This window comes from Ochotona curzoniae, unplaced genomic scaffold (genome assembly GCF_017591425.1).
Source record: "Ochotona curzoniae isolate NIBS_2020 unplaced genomic scaffold, NIBS_Ocur_1.0 scaffold_4701, whole genome shotgun sequence".
NCBI lineage: Eukaryota > Metazoa > Chordata > Mammalia > Lagomorpha > Ochotonidae > Ochotona > Ochotona curzoniae.
In genome coordinates, this window is record NW_024467122.1 from 51,544,095 (window position 1) to 51,560,988 (window position 16,894).

Genomic DNA, 16,894 nt, shown 5'->3' on the forward strand with positions numbered 1-16,894 from the left:
GGCCCCCCCAGAACTCTGGAAATGTCATATGCATGGTGGTTATATAGTAACTCTTAAATATGACTTTAGGGACTGGCACTGTAGTTAGGCCTCTGCCAGTGGCACCATTATGGCCCCAATTTGCATGCTGGTTATTTCACTTTTGATCCAGCTCCCTGCTAATAGCCTGGAAAACCAGTGGAAGATGGCCCAAAGACCCACATGGGAGAACCTGAGAAACTCCTGGCTTTGGACTGGCCCAGTTCCAGCTGTTGCAGCCATTTAGGGAGTGAACCAGTGGATGGAAACACTTTTCCACTCTGTAACTCTGCCTTTCAAAAAATCTTAAAAAGAGGTTCCCCCACCCCCCCATAGCCTAGCACCTTAAATCCTTGCCTTGAATGCCCTGGGATCCCATATGGGTGTCAGTTCTAATCCCAGTGGCCCTGCTTCCCATCCAGCTCCCTGCTTGTGGCCTGGGAAAGCAGTCAAGGATGGCCCAATGCCTTGGGACCCTGCACCCCCATGGGAGACCTGGCTTCGGCTCACCTCCAGCCATTGTCACTTGGGGAGTGAGTCAACAGATGGAAGATCTCTGTCTCTCCTCTCTGTATATCTTTGTAATAAAAATAAATCAATCTGTTAAAAAAAGGAATTTAACCATAGCATGTTGTTTGGAGAGCTTCGGTGCCTTCCTCAATATATATGATGGGTAAGAACATCACATCCTTATGGTCATTTGGCTTTAGTAAGACTGGTGCCACACAAAGATTATGGTCAACTTTTGTTCTATGTACAGTAAGACAGCAAGGATAAATGCATATACATTTGCTCATGAGAAATCAGTGCTAAAGTAAGTGTTTCTGAGACTACAGGGGCAGAGGACAGTCAAAATACAAAACATTCTCTGTTGGATCCTCTGCTTTTACATAATATGTGGTTAATACCAGCCTGTACATTTTATGTTAGCAACATGATAAAAATCTTGGGTGTGTGGCTTTATTTGAAACTCACAAAAATTAGATTCTCTTAGAAAACTGACTCCAATTAAATATGCAAAACATTTCAACGAGCTTAGATTTCATGGTTTGTTACTCCTAACCTTTAGAAGTGAGGTACTGTCCACTCCACTTCCATGCTCACGTTTCTGATCCACGCGAAGGGGATGGAAGAAACAACAGTCCCAAGTAAATATGGGAAACCACAGCACTGAGGAAACCCAAGATTTCTCAGTTTTAAGTGGGAAGCCTCAACTATCTGGATAGTGCTTTTCTGAAAGATTCTCAGCATGAATCCAGACCTCAGAAAGTACCTTTAAGCCTTGGGCTACCTGGTATCACAAGTATGGCAGAAGGTCCAACAGCCTGGATACAGGAGCCATATAAATAATGGGAAGAACAAACTGAAGACCAGATTGGTGAGACTTCTTGTGTCCCATAGTTGAAAGAGTTAAGCAGTTGAAATCTAGGTAGTTTTCCGTTTCTTGGCAGATGGTCGCTCAAATACATCTCGCACCCCAGCTGCTTTCTGTTTAAAGAACTTGGTGTTCTGGGCACTTTCTTGGCCCCATGCAGAGTCAAAGGACGTGGTATCTTGATCCACAAGGTGAGTATATTTGGTACGACCAGAGCGCCCAAAGTTCTTGACCTGAGGGAAGGAGGGATGATGAGTTAAATATAGCACCAAACATACTATGTCTCTCTCTTCAAAACAAAACTTTCAGGTTGCTAAGGTTCTCCATACCTGCATGACTTTAGGAAGGATGGTTTTGTTGAAATGATCCTCCAGGGTGGGTGCACTGAAATCTCTCTTGTATACTTCTTCATCCTCATCCTGTAGAAAAACATTAGTCCTTTTAGTTCTATTCCTTTTTATTCAAATCAGAATAAATTTATTTAACTCTACAATAAAGGTTACAAGAGATTATTGACCCTTTTGTCATACACTTGCACCAGTTACTGTAATTCATGTGCCTGCAACTGTCAGCAGGCCTCTCAAGTCTGAATTGTCTACTATGTCTTTTATAGTTTTAACAAGTATGTTATTAAATGGAGATAGGGCCCTGGTTCATGTCCTGGCTGCTCCACTTCCCATCCAGTTCTCTGCTTGTGGCCTGGGAAAGCAGTCAAGGACGACCCAAAGCCTTGGGACTGTGCCCCCTCATGGGAGTCCATGTCTTAACTGTACATAGAACAAATGTTGACCATGACTCATGTGTGGCACCAGTCTTACTAAAGCCAAGTGACCATAAGGATGGGAAGCTCCTGGCTTTAGACTGGCTCAGCTCTGACCATTGCAGCCACTTGGGGAGTGAAGCAACACGCAGATCAGATAATCCTCCCTGTAAATCTGAGTTTCCAATAAAAAAAAAAAGGGGGGGGGGCTTTTATCAGCTGGTTCACTCCCTAAAATGCTTGTAACAGCCAGGGTTGGTGCAGGCTGAATTCAGGAGCCACAAACTCCATCTGGGTCTCCTAAATGGGTGGCAGGAACCTAATTACTTGAACCATGATCCACTGCCTCCCAGGCACATTAACAGGAATCTGGATGGGAAACCTAGAGTAGCTGGGAGTACATAAGAGATTTTGGTGTCCCAGGAGTGACTTAAAAACCACTGTGTTACAACAGTCCAGAATTTAACTTCTTTGTAAGCACGGTCACATTCTTAGTTACATAGATTTGAAACTGGAGTACTCTTTGTGTAGAATCAATGAGCTATCACATCTTAAAAACTCATCACCCAGCTTTATAGATTTTTCCCCTGACAATTTTGGTTTTACTGTCACTGCATTAATGTTTTTAGAATACAATTCTGACTGTATCTCTGTGTTGCCCAAACACTGATGGTTCTGTTTCATTAAACATAAGCTCTATAAAAGTTAGAAGTTAAGGCCAAAAAAAAAAGTTAAGGCCAAATATATAGCCTTAATCTACCTACTTAGCTCTCCTTGTCACTTTCTTTTATAGATATTACCTTTCGTCTCCACTCTGGGGTTATTTCCACTTGGATACATCTTAAGTGTTTCCTTGTACGTAAATCACTGTTTCCAATCTACTATGAAATGCTAACATCTCCCTGATCAGAGCTGCCAGAGTACTTTCAGACTTCCTTATGTAACAGTACATGTTGGCCATATCCCCACTTTTAGACTGTGAACCTTCTGAGGGAAGAATAGCACTGCTAAGTGACTTTCATATACACTTAGTGAATATAAATAACTATAGAGAATACTTTCAAACTGATGGAGATTATACATGCTGAAACATCATTTTGGTTTAGAAAAGGACCAGTGTAAATAATGAATTATTAATAGTTTTTATGAAATCTACTTTTGTGTTTCACACTTGAAAGTCCCTCATTTAATTCCAGAAGCCATTTCAGTTTCACTTGCCTGTTCTAGTCAAACTTGAGCACAAGACCAACTTTCACCTAAGCTTTCCTTGTTGTGTCTTAGCAATACACTGCTTGATTAAAGCTGCTGAAATGCTTAAATAGATATACGTCATGACTTTAAAACAGGACAAGGAGTAATTCTAATTGCTACTGATTCTGGAAAACCATTTGTGCTGGAAATTTACACAATAAACATTTCCTGCTGAACAGTAAAACTAAATATCAGAGTAGAAGTTTTCAAATTGTATCAGTACCTTCAGTGAAGGGCAGGAATTCAGGGATATTTAGAGCACTTGAACAATTCAGGGATATATACAGCACTTGAACAAATTAATCTAATTTTTGATACAAACTTCTTTAACATTGGAAAATAATTTAAAAAACCATATGGTATCAGAATAACATGCAAATCAATTCTCCCATTACCTCTCCTGCTTTTCCTCTTAAACAATCATTGTGTTAATTCAAATAATTTTGGAAGACTTGTGTATCATTTTAAACAAGGTTAGCTTCTATTGAATTTGGTCTCCACATCAACTGAGGCAATGGCTTTTCACATAATGGTTTAGATAGCCACCCTTCTGCTTGGTTAGGTCGCTTAGTCACTGTCTGCTAACAATAAAGTAAACTCTTTTCTATTCTAATAGGAGTTAACGCAGAGCCATGTACACAGTTTGGTTTTCAGACAATAAAAAGTTCTAATTTGGCTATAAGATCTGGTATCTGTATAACCCAGTGGCTAACACTTCCTGGATGTACTCTTCAGAGGCAAAAAGCAAATTAGACAGTGGCAAGCGGAAATAGTATTTCAGAACAGCTTATTCTTGCAGACAAGGAAGGACCTTGCAAGTTACTCCTCCTGCCAAGTTTTCTTACTCCCTTTCACAGCTTACCATGAAGAAGGCACCGCGGTGATAATACTTCTGTAAAAACTTGTATTTGCCCTTCACAGCTTTGTTGGTAATGACTTTGCCATTTGCTCGGAGCTCAGCTCGCCTCTCTTCCTCAGTCAGGTTTCGCATGCGTTCAATTTCTGCTTTCTCCTTCTCAAGTCTGTTTAGGGAGCAAAATTATTTATTAGTATTGTCCTAGTTTCAAAGACATTGCCATCTGAAAGTCACACTCCTGTCTCCTTTCGGGCATTACTTGCTGTGTTTAACTCTAGTCTTTGCCTCTTAGGAATCAATCAGGAGTTGAAAAAATAAAAAGGTGAGTTGGTCTTTACTAGTACTATAAATGTCCAAAAGTTGATTCTAGCCTGCTTGACATTCAGGTATGCTTAATTTTGCATACTTATTCCTTCACCCTAAAAAGTCATCTTAGTTTGAAGAAAAAAAATTATTGAGTTTAAATAGCTACGTGACTGCTTTACGCAGTGCAACATCATCACCTATGTGCTCACATGTAACTAAGGGTTATTGTAGTCTTGCAGTTTTAACCTTTTTTGGCGGGGAGGAGAAGAGGGTTGCAGCTTTTCTTATAGGAACATTAAACTATAGGCTGAGGACACTTACCTACTGATCTATCTCTGTAACCTGGGATTACTTTCTTATGCCTAGTCAGTTACCGGAATGGGGGACACAGCTCAGAAATAATTTTGGTTTAACACAGTGAGTGAACTAGGTTGTTTAAATGCTATAAATTCCCCACCCCCCTCACTGTATGTAAACTCCTTTCCACTGCAACTTTGCAGCTCCTCAAGTCTAGAGGCATCCTATTTCTCTACTCCCTTGAACCTAAGATAGCCTTGAGATAAGAGATGTCCTGTCCAGATGAGGCAGGAGAATTTATAAGTTCTGGAACTTAAGCTGCCAACTTGTTTCTTTGCATTCTTGGAATGCTGCTCTGAGATTGCTAGAAAAGGAAGTTACTCAGGAAGTGAGGTGTTCCATCTGAGAGCACCAACTACCAGACTCGGGAATGAGGTCCTTTTAGACTCTGTGGCCCTGTTAATCCCAACAGAGGACTGTCACTCCACATCCAAAACAGAGAAATACTACACTGTGTTTCAAGCCTCTAAACTAGAGATAAGTGTAATAGTGAGTAACTTTGTATATCTTAACAGGAAAGTAAGTTTCTTCTCCCTGACTGCACTCTGACAAGTGAAACTTGTATTCCAATAATGGGAGGCTTGCACAGCCACAAGATCCCAGGAAAACTAGACCAAAACTCACGGCAGGGGATGGGACTCAGAGCTGTGTTATCAGAAACCTGTCAATGTTGTTACCTCTAGCTGCATCCTAGCACTTACGCTTCTCGATCTTCTCTGTCCCTCTTGATTCTTTTCAGCTCCCGAACTTTCCACGCCTCATACTCCTCCTCATCGTTTTCATCATCAGTGTTGAGTGCATCCAGTGCAGCCAGGGACCGCTTGTTCTCCTCAAGTTCTTTTTTGGTCTCTTCCTCTACGATCTGAATGGAAAGGAGAGTTCAGTCTCCTCAGGAAAATCCAATTCCATTATTTGTTGCTCTCTCATCCCTTGCGATCCCGCCCCAGCACCTTGAGTGTGTATTTGCGTCTCTCCTCCGCCATGCGCTTTGCTTCCTGCTCCAGCTCCTTCTGCCTCAGCGCTTCAGCCTCCCGCTCCTGAACGGTCACTCGGTCCTTCCTGTAGCACAGAGGCCCTGTTGTTAACTGCCCAAATCTTTAGAGTGGAGCTCTTTGTTCCCCTAGTGCTGGGCCCATCCTAATCACCAAAAGCCAAACAATGTTTGAACTCTACCATTAGAGAAGAACCCAAAGTGGGAGATATCTCAGGTCTTTAGACAAAGTTTATTCATCTTTCAGAACTGCCTGGATAGCAAGGAATCCCCTGGATTGCAAATAGTGAGATTACCAGTCATTAAAATAAAAAAAGCCAAACCATGAACTTACTTTTTATGCTTCATTTTTTGCTTAATTTGTAATCCTGAGCAGATCTGTGCTCTTTAACTGGGAAGGGAGATTGAAAACAAGCATAGGCTCTCTGCTAACACCATGGTATTTGGCAAAGGCACTGGGCAAAACGCTTTCACAAAGTGACTAGATTTCAGAGGGGCATCCGATATGAAAATATGCTTTTAGCCTCATGTGTAGATGGATTTGGACAGGCCTGTGATACTTACTTTCGGATGAAGACTGGCTTAAGCCGAGGCTCCATCTCATCTTCGCTGTCTGTGTACTCTTCATACTCAGACTCCGATTCTGATTCCTCCCCGGAACGTCCCTCGTCTTCCACCTCCATGACTTCCATCTCTTCATTTTTCCTCTCCTGTGCTCGCTGACGCATCATGCCACGACGCCGCTCTATTTCCTGTCATATCAGACAGCTAAGCTACCTGGTAAAATGCTCTGAAAGGGAACTATTTTTCCCTCGCCAGGCTCAAATTGTGATTTGAATAAATGTAACAGCATCATTCTATTATTTTTCATCCTATTCCCACCAAATAGGGAATATTATCAGAGTTCTGGCAGAAAGAACAATATGTGCCCATGGGGCTTTGAGAAATCAATACTGGTTCCAACTTCTTATATCCATAAAAGCCTCCCCATTTTCCTTTATCATACCTCATCATCGATTTCCTCCTCCTCTTCTTCACTACTGTCTTCTCTTTCCATGCGCCAAGCATCTCCTTCTATTTCTGAGTCACTTTCTCCTACCACTTCAGGTTCCACTATTTTCCGATGCCGAGCCAATCTGAAAAATGGTATTTCCAAGTGTAAAACCAATGTCATGAAAACACAGGAGTGCAAATCACATTTCATTTGTCATCCTGATATGTTTTTCCTCATTAATACTGAAGACTGATGATGAGAAGCAGATCAAAGAAACTAAATTAGAATGCTGAGAGCAGTCAAGTAGAAATGAAAACTTTAAGCATATGTTGAGAGGCATCCTAGGGTACCATAGCAAACTTACTGGGATAGTTTTAATAGCTCAGGGTATTTATTCAGGGCTACAACATTAGGTCACACTACATTCCCTTCAATGATATCACATCTGTTAAGCTGGATTTTTGGCAGTAAAAAGCAAATACAACATGAAAATATGGGGTGCAGTTATTGTGCTGCAGCAGGTTAAACCATCCCGTTGTGATAGGAACATCACACGTCAGTGCTGGACTGTGTCCTGCCTGTTTCACTTGGAACAGTGTAGTGAAGACAAAGACTGTTCAAGTCCTAGTTACTGGTACTGTTGTTGAGGGAGACACAGCCCCAGCCTTACCTCTCCTCCACATCCTCACTAATACGGTTCTGTAAACGCCGCAGCCGAGGGTCACTCGATGAATCCTCTTCCTGTTCTTCAGGCTCTGCTTCTTGTTCTTTGGCTTTCTTAATGAACTGAAATTCTTCATCCTCCTCATCGGAGGATTCCATAGGGGCATAGTCGGGCCTCTTCCCGGACACGTAACGTTTGACCTTCACTTTTTCCATCGAAATCTCACCTGTGAGAAAGATAATTTATGGTGTTTCTGCAGCCTATTTCACTATGTCTTTCATCCCTTGGGCAGGGCATGCAGAACAATATATTTTTGGTGGACAAAAATCTAAGCAGAAGCAGGTCACCTCTGACTCACCTGTTTAGTCCAAGTCACAGGAAGAAAACTTCTGTGAACACCAACCCCAATGGGGATGAAGTGGAGGAAGGGAGGAGGTGAATAACAGAAAAAAAAAAAAAGACCCTCAAAGGACAGACTGTATCCCTGCATCCATCACAAATTCAACGTATTTCACCTAAGCTACACCTGTAAGTTATTCCTAACAGTGCCCAGTACATGGTCAGGGTGGCTTTAGACGGAATGCAAAAGTAAAATGCTGTTCAGGCATTCTCCAATTCCTGCTGGAATATCCCGGCAGCCTTTATAACATAGTACCACATAACTCAACACGCAAATCTTACCTTTTTGCACCTTCTTTTCCTTTAGCTTATATGCTATCAACCCTTTAAGAGCAGGTAATCTCTCTTTTACAAAACAAACAATACAAGTAGAATGGGAGAACTAACCAGTTCAATTTCCTACTTCAGGAGAAAAAACTACAATTTTATTGGAAGAGAAATAGCCAAAACAATTTTGAATATAAATAAAGTGAAGTGGGATGGGGTTTGTATCAGATAGAAAAGTTTAAGCCTGTAATTTAAAATGACGTTTTCAACTCAAGAGTACATAGAGACTAACAGAGCAGAGAAACTTACAGAAGAGCTTGAATATACTCCCGAAGTGACACTAACAAAAATCACTCGAGAGGTGCTGGTTCCCTCCCCAGATGGCCCACAGCACCCAGGAGATTCTTCTGGATCTCCCATGTGGGTGGCAAGGATCCAAGGACCCAGGTCGTTTTTACTGTTTTCCCAGGTGCATTAGCAGGGAGCAGGATAGCACACGGAGCGACCAGGATGCGGGCGATGGCCCCACACACCACTCCAAAACACTGGTGCCCCGGCTCTGCTTCCTGCAGTTGTGCATGCTGCGAAGCAGCAGTGACCCAGACAGCTGAGCCCTGCACATCCATGCGGGAGGCTGAGCTGCACACTGCTTTCGGCCTGGTCAGTTCCAGTTGTTGCGGGCATTTGGGGTGTGTACCAGCACATGGAAGATGTCAGAAATGGGCTAGCGGAAGAGAAACTGACATCTTCACTGGCTTCTCTCTCTCTTTTTAAGATTTATTTATTTATTTTTTTTTTTTAAAGATTTATTTTTATTATTTTTTCATTGGAAAGGCGGATATACAGAGAGGAGAGACAGAGAGGAAGATCTTCCGTCCGATGATTCACTCCCCAAGTGAGCGCAACGGGCCGATACTATGCCGATCCGAAGCCAGGAGCCTCTTCCGGGTCTCCCACAGGTGCAGGTTCCCAAAGCCTTGGGCCGTCCTCTGCTGCTTTCCCAGGCCACAGGCAGGGAGCTGGAAGGGAAGCGGGGCTGCCGGGATTAGAACCGGCGCCCATATGGGATCCCGGGCGTGCAAGGCGAGGACCTTTAACCACTTGCGCCACCGCGCCGGGCCCAAGATTTATTTATTTTTATTGCAAAGTCAGATTTACAGAGAGGAGGAGAGATAGAGAAGATTTTCCATCTGATGATTCACTACCCAGGTGACCACAATGGCTGGAACTGTGCCGATCCAAAGCCAGAGCCCAGAGCCTCCTTCAGGTCTCCCACACGGGTATAGGATCCCAAGGCTTTGGGCCATCCTCAACTGCTTTCCCAGGCCACAAGCAGGGAGCTGGATGGGAAGCAGGGCCATCTGGATTCGAACCAGTACCCATATGGGATCCTGGCATGCTTAAGGCAAGGACTTTTAGCCACTAGGCCACAGCGCTGGGCCCTTAACTGGCTTCTCTTAACCACGAAACAAAATGCCCATTCTGCCCACTGATTTGTTATATGATTAAATTCTTTTTAAAATTTGTTTCTTATATGAAAGAGAGACCGCTTCCATGTGCTACTTGGATTCCTCTCAACCACATGAGATTTGGATGGAGTTCCTGGCCCTGGTTAGTGCGGGCATGTGAGGAGTGAACAAGGGGAATGGAAGAATCAATCTATACACTCCTGCCTGTCAAGTAAATGAAAGCAAAAACACTCCCCCCACAAAACAAAACCAAACCCCAAAAAACAAAACAGTAAACGGAAAATGAGTGATTAACAGAGAAGTCACAGAAAACGGAGCACTGATAAACATATGAATGAGACAGCTAGCATTGGGGTTGTTGTAGGGGCACAGTGGGCTAAGCTGCCACTTCTGACACCAGCAACCTGCATCAGAGGGTCATACTGCTCCATGAGTGGGCCAGGCCCCTGCTAACGCACCTGGGAAAGCAGGGGAAGATGGGCCAAGGACATGGGGCCTCCTGCGTAGAGTGCCTGGCTCCTGAAGTCATACTGGGAGTGTACTAGCAGATGGGGGATCTGTCTAGTAACCAGGAAAACACTAAGTTAAGCACTGAGGTTTAATCATAAATAAATAAATGAACTAATTTAGATGTATCCAACGAATAATTTTGTAAAGCCATGTTGAGTTGAAAAATAAAACAAAACCACTCAAATAGCATCAGGGTGGGTGGGCACACGACTTGAAAAACAGAATATTATTCTCCAACATCCTTACTGTAAAAACTCTTCAGTCTGACCCCCTAAAAATGATCTTTCTTCCACCTGCGCTCACTGGATTTCTATGCATCTTTTAAAGATAAAATTAAATGCCACTGCTACAAGCAGCTCTCCTGGATGACCACAGGTGGCTCCTCCACCGCACTTCATCTATGTTCCCCGAGGTGGGGGTGTCCCAAGTGTGAAAGCATGGGGTTAACACGGCTGGAGATGCGCCCCTTTTGGCACGCCTCACATCTCTGTATGAGTATGAATCCCTTAAGGTTGGGGTGCGGGCAGAACACAGGCTGGCGTGCAAAGTTATTGAACACATTCACCGCAGTGGGTCAAGTCAACACAACGTTGAATTAACAACTGCGACGGGCCTTTGCCTGCCCAAAGCTGTACGAACAGACAGACCTCTAAGGGCGACAAAGGGGTTCGTATGTAGGCAATGAGGATGTCACCATTATCACGGTGAGGGATGCAGGACAACAGCAGTGGGAGGGGTGCTTACTGTACGTGTTGTCAGACTCCAGCGGATCCTCCCCCCCACCACCACCCCAAGCCTCCCACAACGGCTGCAGCGGGAAGCGGGGGATGAGCCCGGGGACCCATCTGCAGGGTCGGCAGGCTGGGCTGGGCGACCCCCGAGGGGGGGCTGCAGGACCGCCCCGGCAGAAGAGGGCAGGTCCGACGGGCAGCACCCTACCTTTCTCATTGCGAACCGGGACGGCCCCGGCCGTCGACTGGATGGGCGGCTGCTTCATGAGGGCGCTGGGGACCGACATGGTGGCGGCAGCGGCGGTGATTCCCGAAACCTGAGAAATCCCAAAAAGTGAAGACCCTACAACCGCTTCCAACCTACGGCCACCGGAAGCCGCTGCACGACGGGGAGAAACTCCTGGTGGCCAAGCTAGAGAAACCGGAAATACGCGCGACGAGAGAATTGTGGGATATTGGAGGAGGTCGGAGCGCCGGGAGGTGGAGTCTGGGATTGCGCCTGTGCGTCGTCGCTCACGTGATTTAATCGCGCCGGGTTCGGAAGTCGTCAAGGTCTGAATGAAAAGAATTCCTTCTGTGAAGGAAGGTTTGAAGTAGAAGTTTCACTTGATTCTTGTTTGAGTCCCAGGCCAACAGGATAATGATGGATACAAAACTGAAAAAGTAGGGACGGACTTGTCTTCCTTTGTGAAAACTCTGCAGGATTAGAGCTTGATGGGATGAAATTCTTGCTAATCTAGTAGAGCTGATTACTGAGTTGATGAGGCCGGGGTGGACTAGGGTGAGGTATTTAGTGGTCACACGAGAACAGGTGTTGGAGGTGAATCTTACCATTCCACTTGAAGGCTTCCCACGTTTTTTCAGTTTATTTTGATGGTCTTTACCTCGTTGATTAGGGCTCAAAGGGTCAAGGGCTACAGGAAAGTGGGTAAGATTATTATTTCCACATTTCCTTTTTTCCTTCCTGTATCTGGAGGAAGGGGAGAGACAAAGGGAAAAGCCACACGCTCCCTCCCAGCCATCGCAGGGTCCCCGACGTGGGGCATGCTCTGAGGGCACTGCTCAAGTGGTTTTGATAGTTGAACTGTTCTGAAATGCTGCCAATCTCACCATACCAAGCATGATGAAATCTCTTCAGAATCCACTGGCTGACATAGATGCTAACTGCCTATTCTAATAAATAACTCAGGATGGGCATTTGACCCAGCAAGTTAGGATACCATGTTTCACATCGCAGTGTCAGAGTCCCCATCTGCAGCATTTGTGTTTTAGTTCATAATTACTGAGTTTTTGTGTTCACCATACTTTGAGTTCTAAAGAAAGCATAAGGCATTGCTTAAAAAGCTCTTTTCCTATAGAAGATAGGCCTTTTTATTTTAAAGATCTGTTTGAAAGTCAGATTTATAGAGAGAAGGAGAGTCAGATCTGTCCACTGGTTCATTTCCCAAGTGGCTGCAATGGCCACAGCTGAGTCAATCTGAAGCCAGGTGCTTCCATGTGGGTTCAGGAGTCCAAGCACTTGGGCCACCCTCCACTGCTTTTCTGCTTCTGCAGGTGCCTTAGCAGGGAGCTGGATGGCAAGTGGGACTGTAGGACTCAAAATTGGGACCCATGAGGCTCCAAGAAGTTAGTTTTTATTTAGAAAATCCTCAGGACTTTTAGGATCTTAGGATAAGTTAATGTGACATTAGCACAGTTCACTGTAAAGAGTGCTTTAAAGCATCCAGAAGGGACAGCACAAGCAAGGTCTTGTTTGGTTTAATTAGTAATTCAGGAGTCAGGGAGTAATCAGAGTTCTGCCAATAGCAGGCTGTGGAAGGCCTTGCAGGTGCTATTACTTCCATCGGCTCTTTAGTTATGCCACCTGTATTCTTGGCTGAAGCTGTGGCTGGAGGATGTGTGAAATTGGAAAATCTCAGGGAAGAAACAGAGGACAGAATGAACCAACCAAGGAAGCACTTTGAGACTAGAAAGAGAATCCCAAAGAACAGAATGTTGTGGATCTGTCAGCTCAAGGGATTATGGATCTAATGGGCAGAAAAAGTTTTTCTGGTTTAAGGTAACGGAATATGGCCTCTCCCCAGAGACAAAAGTAGCATGGTTGTGACTGTGGGAAATAATACAGTTAAATCTGCATGATTTTGTTATAATACATAGATTCAAGTCACAAGTCTTTTCCAGGTTTTTAGTTTGTAAAAGTCATATTACCTTTTAGTGAAAGATTATCTGGAAGGTAGAGCGAGAGAGCGAGAGAGCGAGCGAGAGAGAGAGAGAGAGAGAGAGAGAGAGAGAGGGAGAGGAGAGTTATCTTCCCTCATTCCATTCCCCCTCCTCACAGGGCAACCAAGGCTGCACCAGGTGGAAGCCAGCTGCAAGGAACTCCATGGAGGTGGCAGGGATCCCAGTAGTTCTGACATCATCCACTGCCTTCACAAGCACCTTAGCAGGATCGGAAACTACTGGGGAGCCGCTCCAGTGGCAAACAGGTTTATTAACGTGCTGCACCACAACACCGTTCCAGGGTCCTATGTTAACTGATCAGGAAATTTAAAGCAGCTTTAAGTCCTCAGTTCTTGAACCAAAAAGCTTCTCTTCCTGGGAACAAGATCACGTGGTAGCAACGGGACATGTTTTTCTAGCTGTGGAATTACAGAAAGCTGTAGGTTGTGGTTGGTAAAAAACCCAGGCTCACATTGTAAAGTTTTTTTTTTTTTCCCCCTTAGAGGCGTCAGTATTTTTTAAACGCGTTCCCAGCACCAGCAGCATGAGAAGCATCAGTACCAGGGTGCAAATGTCGATGGGGCGCCCCCGGCATAAGGTTCGGGGCGCCGGGCAGATGTGAGCGGGCCCCGCCCCCTGCGCCAGGCTCCTCCCACTCGCGTCTTCCGCCTCGAGCTTTGGCGGGAAAGCGGCAGCTGCGCGCGGCGGCGAGATGTCCGGGGCTGGCGCTGCGGCTGAGAAGGCACCCTCCAGGCAGCGTGCCCAGGTAAAAGAAGCGGGTTGGCGCCTCTCCGGCTGTGCTTCGGCCTCCGTTTAAGGGAGAGAGTTGCCGGGCACGGGCAAAGGCGGGACTCTCTGCGCTGGCTTTTCTCTGGGCAAAATTAGGCCTTGCTAAGTTTCAGGTGCTAGTCAGTAGTCATAAAAAAGGGCAAGGTTGGATCTGGGGGTCCCGTTTTCCTGCCTCCCCCCCACCCCCCACCCGCGCTTCCTTTTTGTGGCAGTTACTTGATAATTTCACATACTTTGCTCTGAGATGGACAGTTGGGCTGTTTCCACAGTTATGTAAGTGCTACTCCTTATTACTGCTTTTGACAAACTTATGTGGGTAAGGAATGTGCCCACTGGAACTAATACATCTATTCTAATTCCAAATGTAGATTTTGGTGGGGCAAAGGTTCCTTTTTATATGTGTGTGTATAATATTTTAAGGATTTGTTTAATTTTATTTATTAGTGTTTAATTTATTTGAAAAAAAGAGAGCAAGCAACCTTCTATCCACTGGCTTATTTTCCATTTAGCCCCAAAGCCAGGAGCCAGTAGCATCATTCTGGTCACTCCCATGGATGCAGGGGCCCGAGGAGCTGGACCATCTCCCACTGCTTTCTGTGGCGCCTTAGCAGGGAGCTGGATAAGGGTGGAGCAGCTGGGACTGGCACTGCTATCCATCACTGCTGTCTGTTTGGATTCCTGTTATGAAATTGAAAGACTTGTCTTCAGAGAGTTGTTGGGGATCCTGTAAGAAAAAGCATACGCTTTTCTAATTCTGTTTTCCTCTGTTTTACCCAAATAGGTGAATGAATATAAAGAAAATAGAAACAGCGCTTATATATCCCTGACACCAATAGAGTCCGCGATTTTAGGAAAAACACCAAAGGTTTATCTGACCCCTTACTCCTTGAATAATTACCAGCTAGGCCAATTTAAGTGCCCCAAATCCCTGTTAGAAAAGAATTCTAAAAATGAAGTTGCGTGTAAGAAGACTGAAATAAAGGAAACTTGCAAAGTGGTTTTAACTCCATCAAAGATTAAAGCCGTATCCTCCAAGACAGAGTCCGCTGTGCAAAAAACATCCTTCAGTATTCGTATGGAGACGGACAAGCTGCCATCTAAAACTCCTTCAGCTGTGGGGACTCCCAGTGATGATGTGGAAAGCAGTCAGGATGGAGAAAGTGATGAGGAAGACACAGCAGGCCTGGTAAGAATTAACTACTTAGCTTGTTCTAACTGGGGTAAAATCTAAAGTTTTAATAATCTAAGATAACCAAGGGTTCTATCGCTCAAACTGTTTTATTGAAAGTCTAATGAAAATGTACTTTTCAGTTGTTAGAGATAGAGAGCTCCCATTTGCTTATAGACTTCCCAAGTGCCAGCCGTGGCCAGCATTGAGCCACATTGAAGCTGGCAGCTGGGAGCTCAGTCCAGGTCTCCTCTGTGGGTGCCAGGGAGCCAGCCACTTGGCTGACCTGTCGCCTGCTGCTGCTGCTCAGGATCTGTCAGGAGATGGGAGAATGGAGTGGAGCTGGGAGCTGAACCTAGGTATTTCTGGCAAATGGGCTCTCTGATTAGTATCTTTTTTTATTGCATTTAATTTTATAACAACGTTTCATAGGCTCTGATGTTCCCCCTTCCCCTCCTCTTGCCCTCCCCCCGGGGTGGATTGCTCCACCTTATTGCAGTATTACAGATCAAATCTAGTCTTATTTCTTTCAATGCAAGCGTGTGCCTTGTATAGAGGCCGGTATCTTGTTGCCCAGCTGAATTCAACAGTTCTGATTAGTATCTTAATAGCTAGCATGAACACCTGACTCCTGGAAATTTATTTAATGTTATGTTGATTTTTAAAACGGATTTGCTTACTTATGTGAAAGTTGGAGTTGCAGAGACGGGGAGAGACCTTTGATTCGCTGGTTCATTCCCCAAGGTGCCACAGAGACCAGAGCTGAGCCAGGCTGGAGCCTGGAGCTTCACATTTGAGTGTCCCAAGTGGATGCAGGTGCCCAAGTACTTGGTGTCTTCTGTTGCTTTTTTTTCCCCTGGGCTTTAGCAGGGATTTGAAGCATTGGGATGTGAAACTACCCCTGGTACCTTTGAGATACTGTATTTTAGAAACAGTGTTTAGTTTATTTCTCCCTAAATGAAAGAAGACTGTCGTAGACAAGATTCTTGGCCTACAAGTCTAGGATTTGTTTCTCTTTCCTGGGAAATGTTCTTTTATTGTCTAGCCACTCTATTAAATATTTTCATTATGTGAGGTGGTTTTAGCAGTTCATTAAAATTTTTTTTAGTTATTCAGACTGACAGATAAGTTGCAAAAATAGTACTGAGGAGTTATGCAAATCTCACCTAGCTTAACTTCGTGTTAATTTTTTATGCAACCCTACAGCGTTGGTCAAACTAAGAAATGAACCTTGGAGTAGTACTGGTAACTGCAGCACGGAGCCTGCTGGGTTTTCACCAGTTACAGCTGGTAGCGTTTCCCTGTTCGGTTCAGACCAGTGTCACTCAGGATTCAGTTGTTAGGTCTTCGGCTTTTCCTGCCTAGACGGCTCCTCGGTGTTTCATGTCCTTGACACTTCTGAAGTGTCCTGCACCTTTTATAATGTCTCTCAGTTATCCGACATTTCCTCATGATTAGATTAAGGTGTTGCATTATTGAGAAAGGTACCTCAAAAATGAATATCCCCCCTCGTATAACATGCCAGGGTATATAGCAGTCCCGGGGGATATGATCCAGGCCCCTAGCGGATGCCTCATACTGCAGGTAGTAATGAGTGCTATGGGAATATATACTTCGAAGGTTTTGTTTTCTGTGGTCTGTTACCCAGGGTCAATATGATTTACTGTCTTTGGTACAATAAGATATTTTGAGAGACAGTGTTCACATAGCTCTGTCATAATATATTGTTACTATTTTTTGAAGTTTTTAAAAATTTACTTTTATTGCAA

General features: G+C 44.4%; 2 protein-coding genes across 3 annotated transcripts in view; one reads left to right on the forward strand and one right to left on the reverse strand.

The window, feature by feature from the left end:
* Positions 1–926: 926 nt before the first annotated feature.
* Positions 927–11,368, reverse strand: MFAP1 (microfibril associated protein 1). The gene is made up of 9 exons (XM_040970139.1): positions 11,157–11,368; positions 7,579–7,798; positions 6,921–7,050; positions 6,479–6,666; positions 5,874–5,982; positions 5,625–5,785; positions 4,267–4,426; positions 1,723–1,812; positions 927–1,626 (listed from the first exon to the last, which is right to left on the reverse strand). The coding sequence occupies exons 1-9, from the start codon at positions 11,233–11,235 to the stop codon at positions 1,444–1,446; spliced, it is 1,320 nt and encodes a 439-aa protein (XP_040826073.1). The 5' UTR covers positions 11,236–11,368; the 3' UTR covers positions 927–1,443.
* Positions 11,369–13,853: 2,485 nt separating this feature from the next.
* WDR76 (WD repeat domain 76) overlaps positions 13,854–16,894 on the forward strand; it is a 57,184-nt gene continuing 54,143 nt past the window's right edge. Inside the window, exons 1-2 of one of the 2 annotated variants that reach the window (XM_040968937.1) lie at positions 13,854–13,934; positions 14,739–15,143. In XM_040968937.1, coding sequence (XP_040824871.1) covers positions 13,881–13,934; positions 14,739–15,143 — 459 coding nt within the window. In that variant the 5' untranslated portion in view covers positions 13,854–13,880. Of the gene's footprint in view, positions 13,944–14,738; positions 15,144–16,894 lie in introns of both variants that reach the window. The other variant, XM_040968938.1, reaches the window with a different exon arrangement.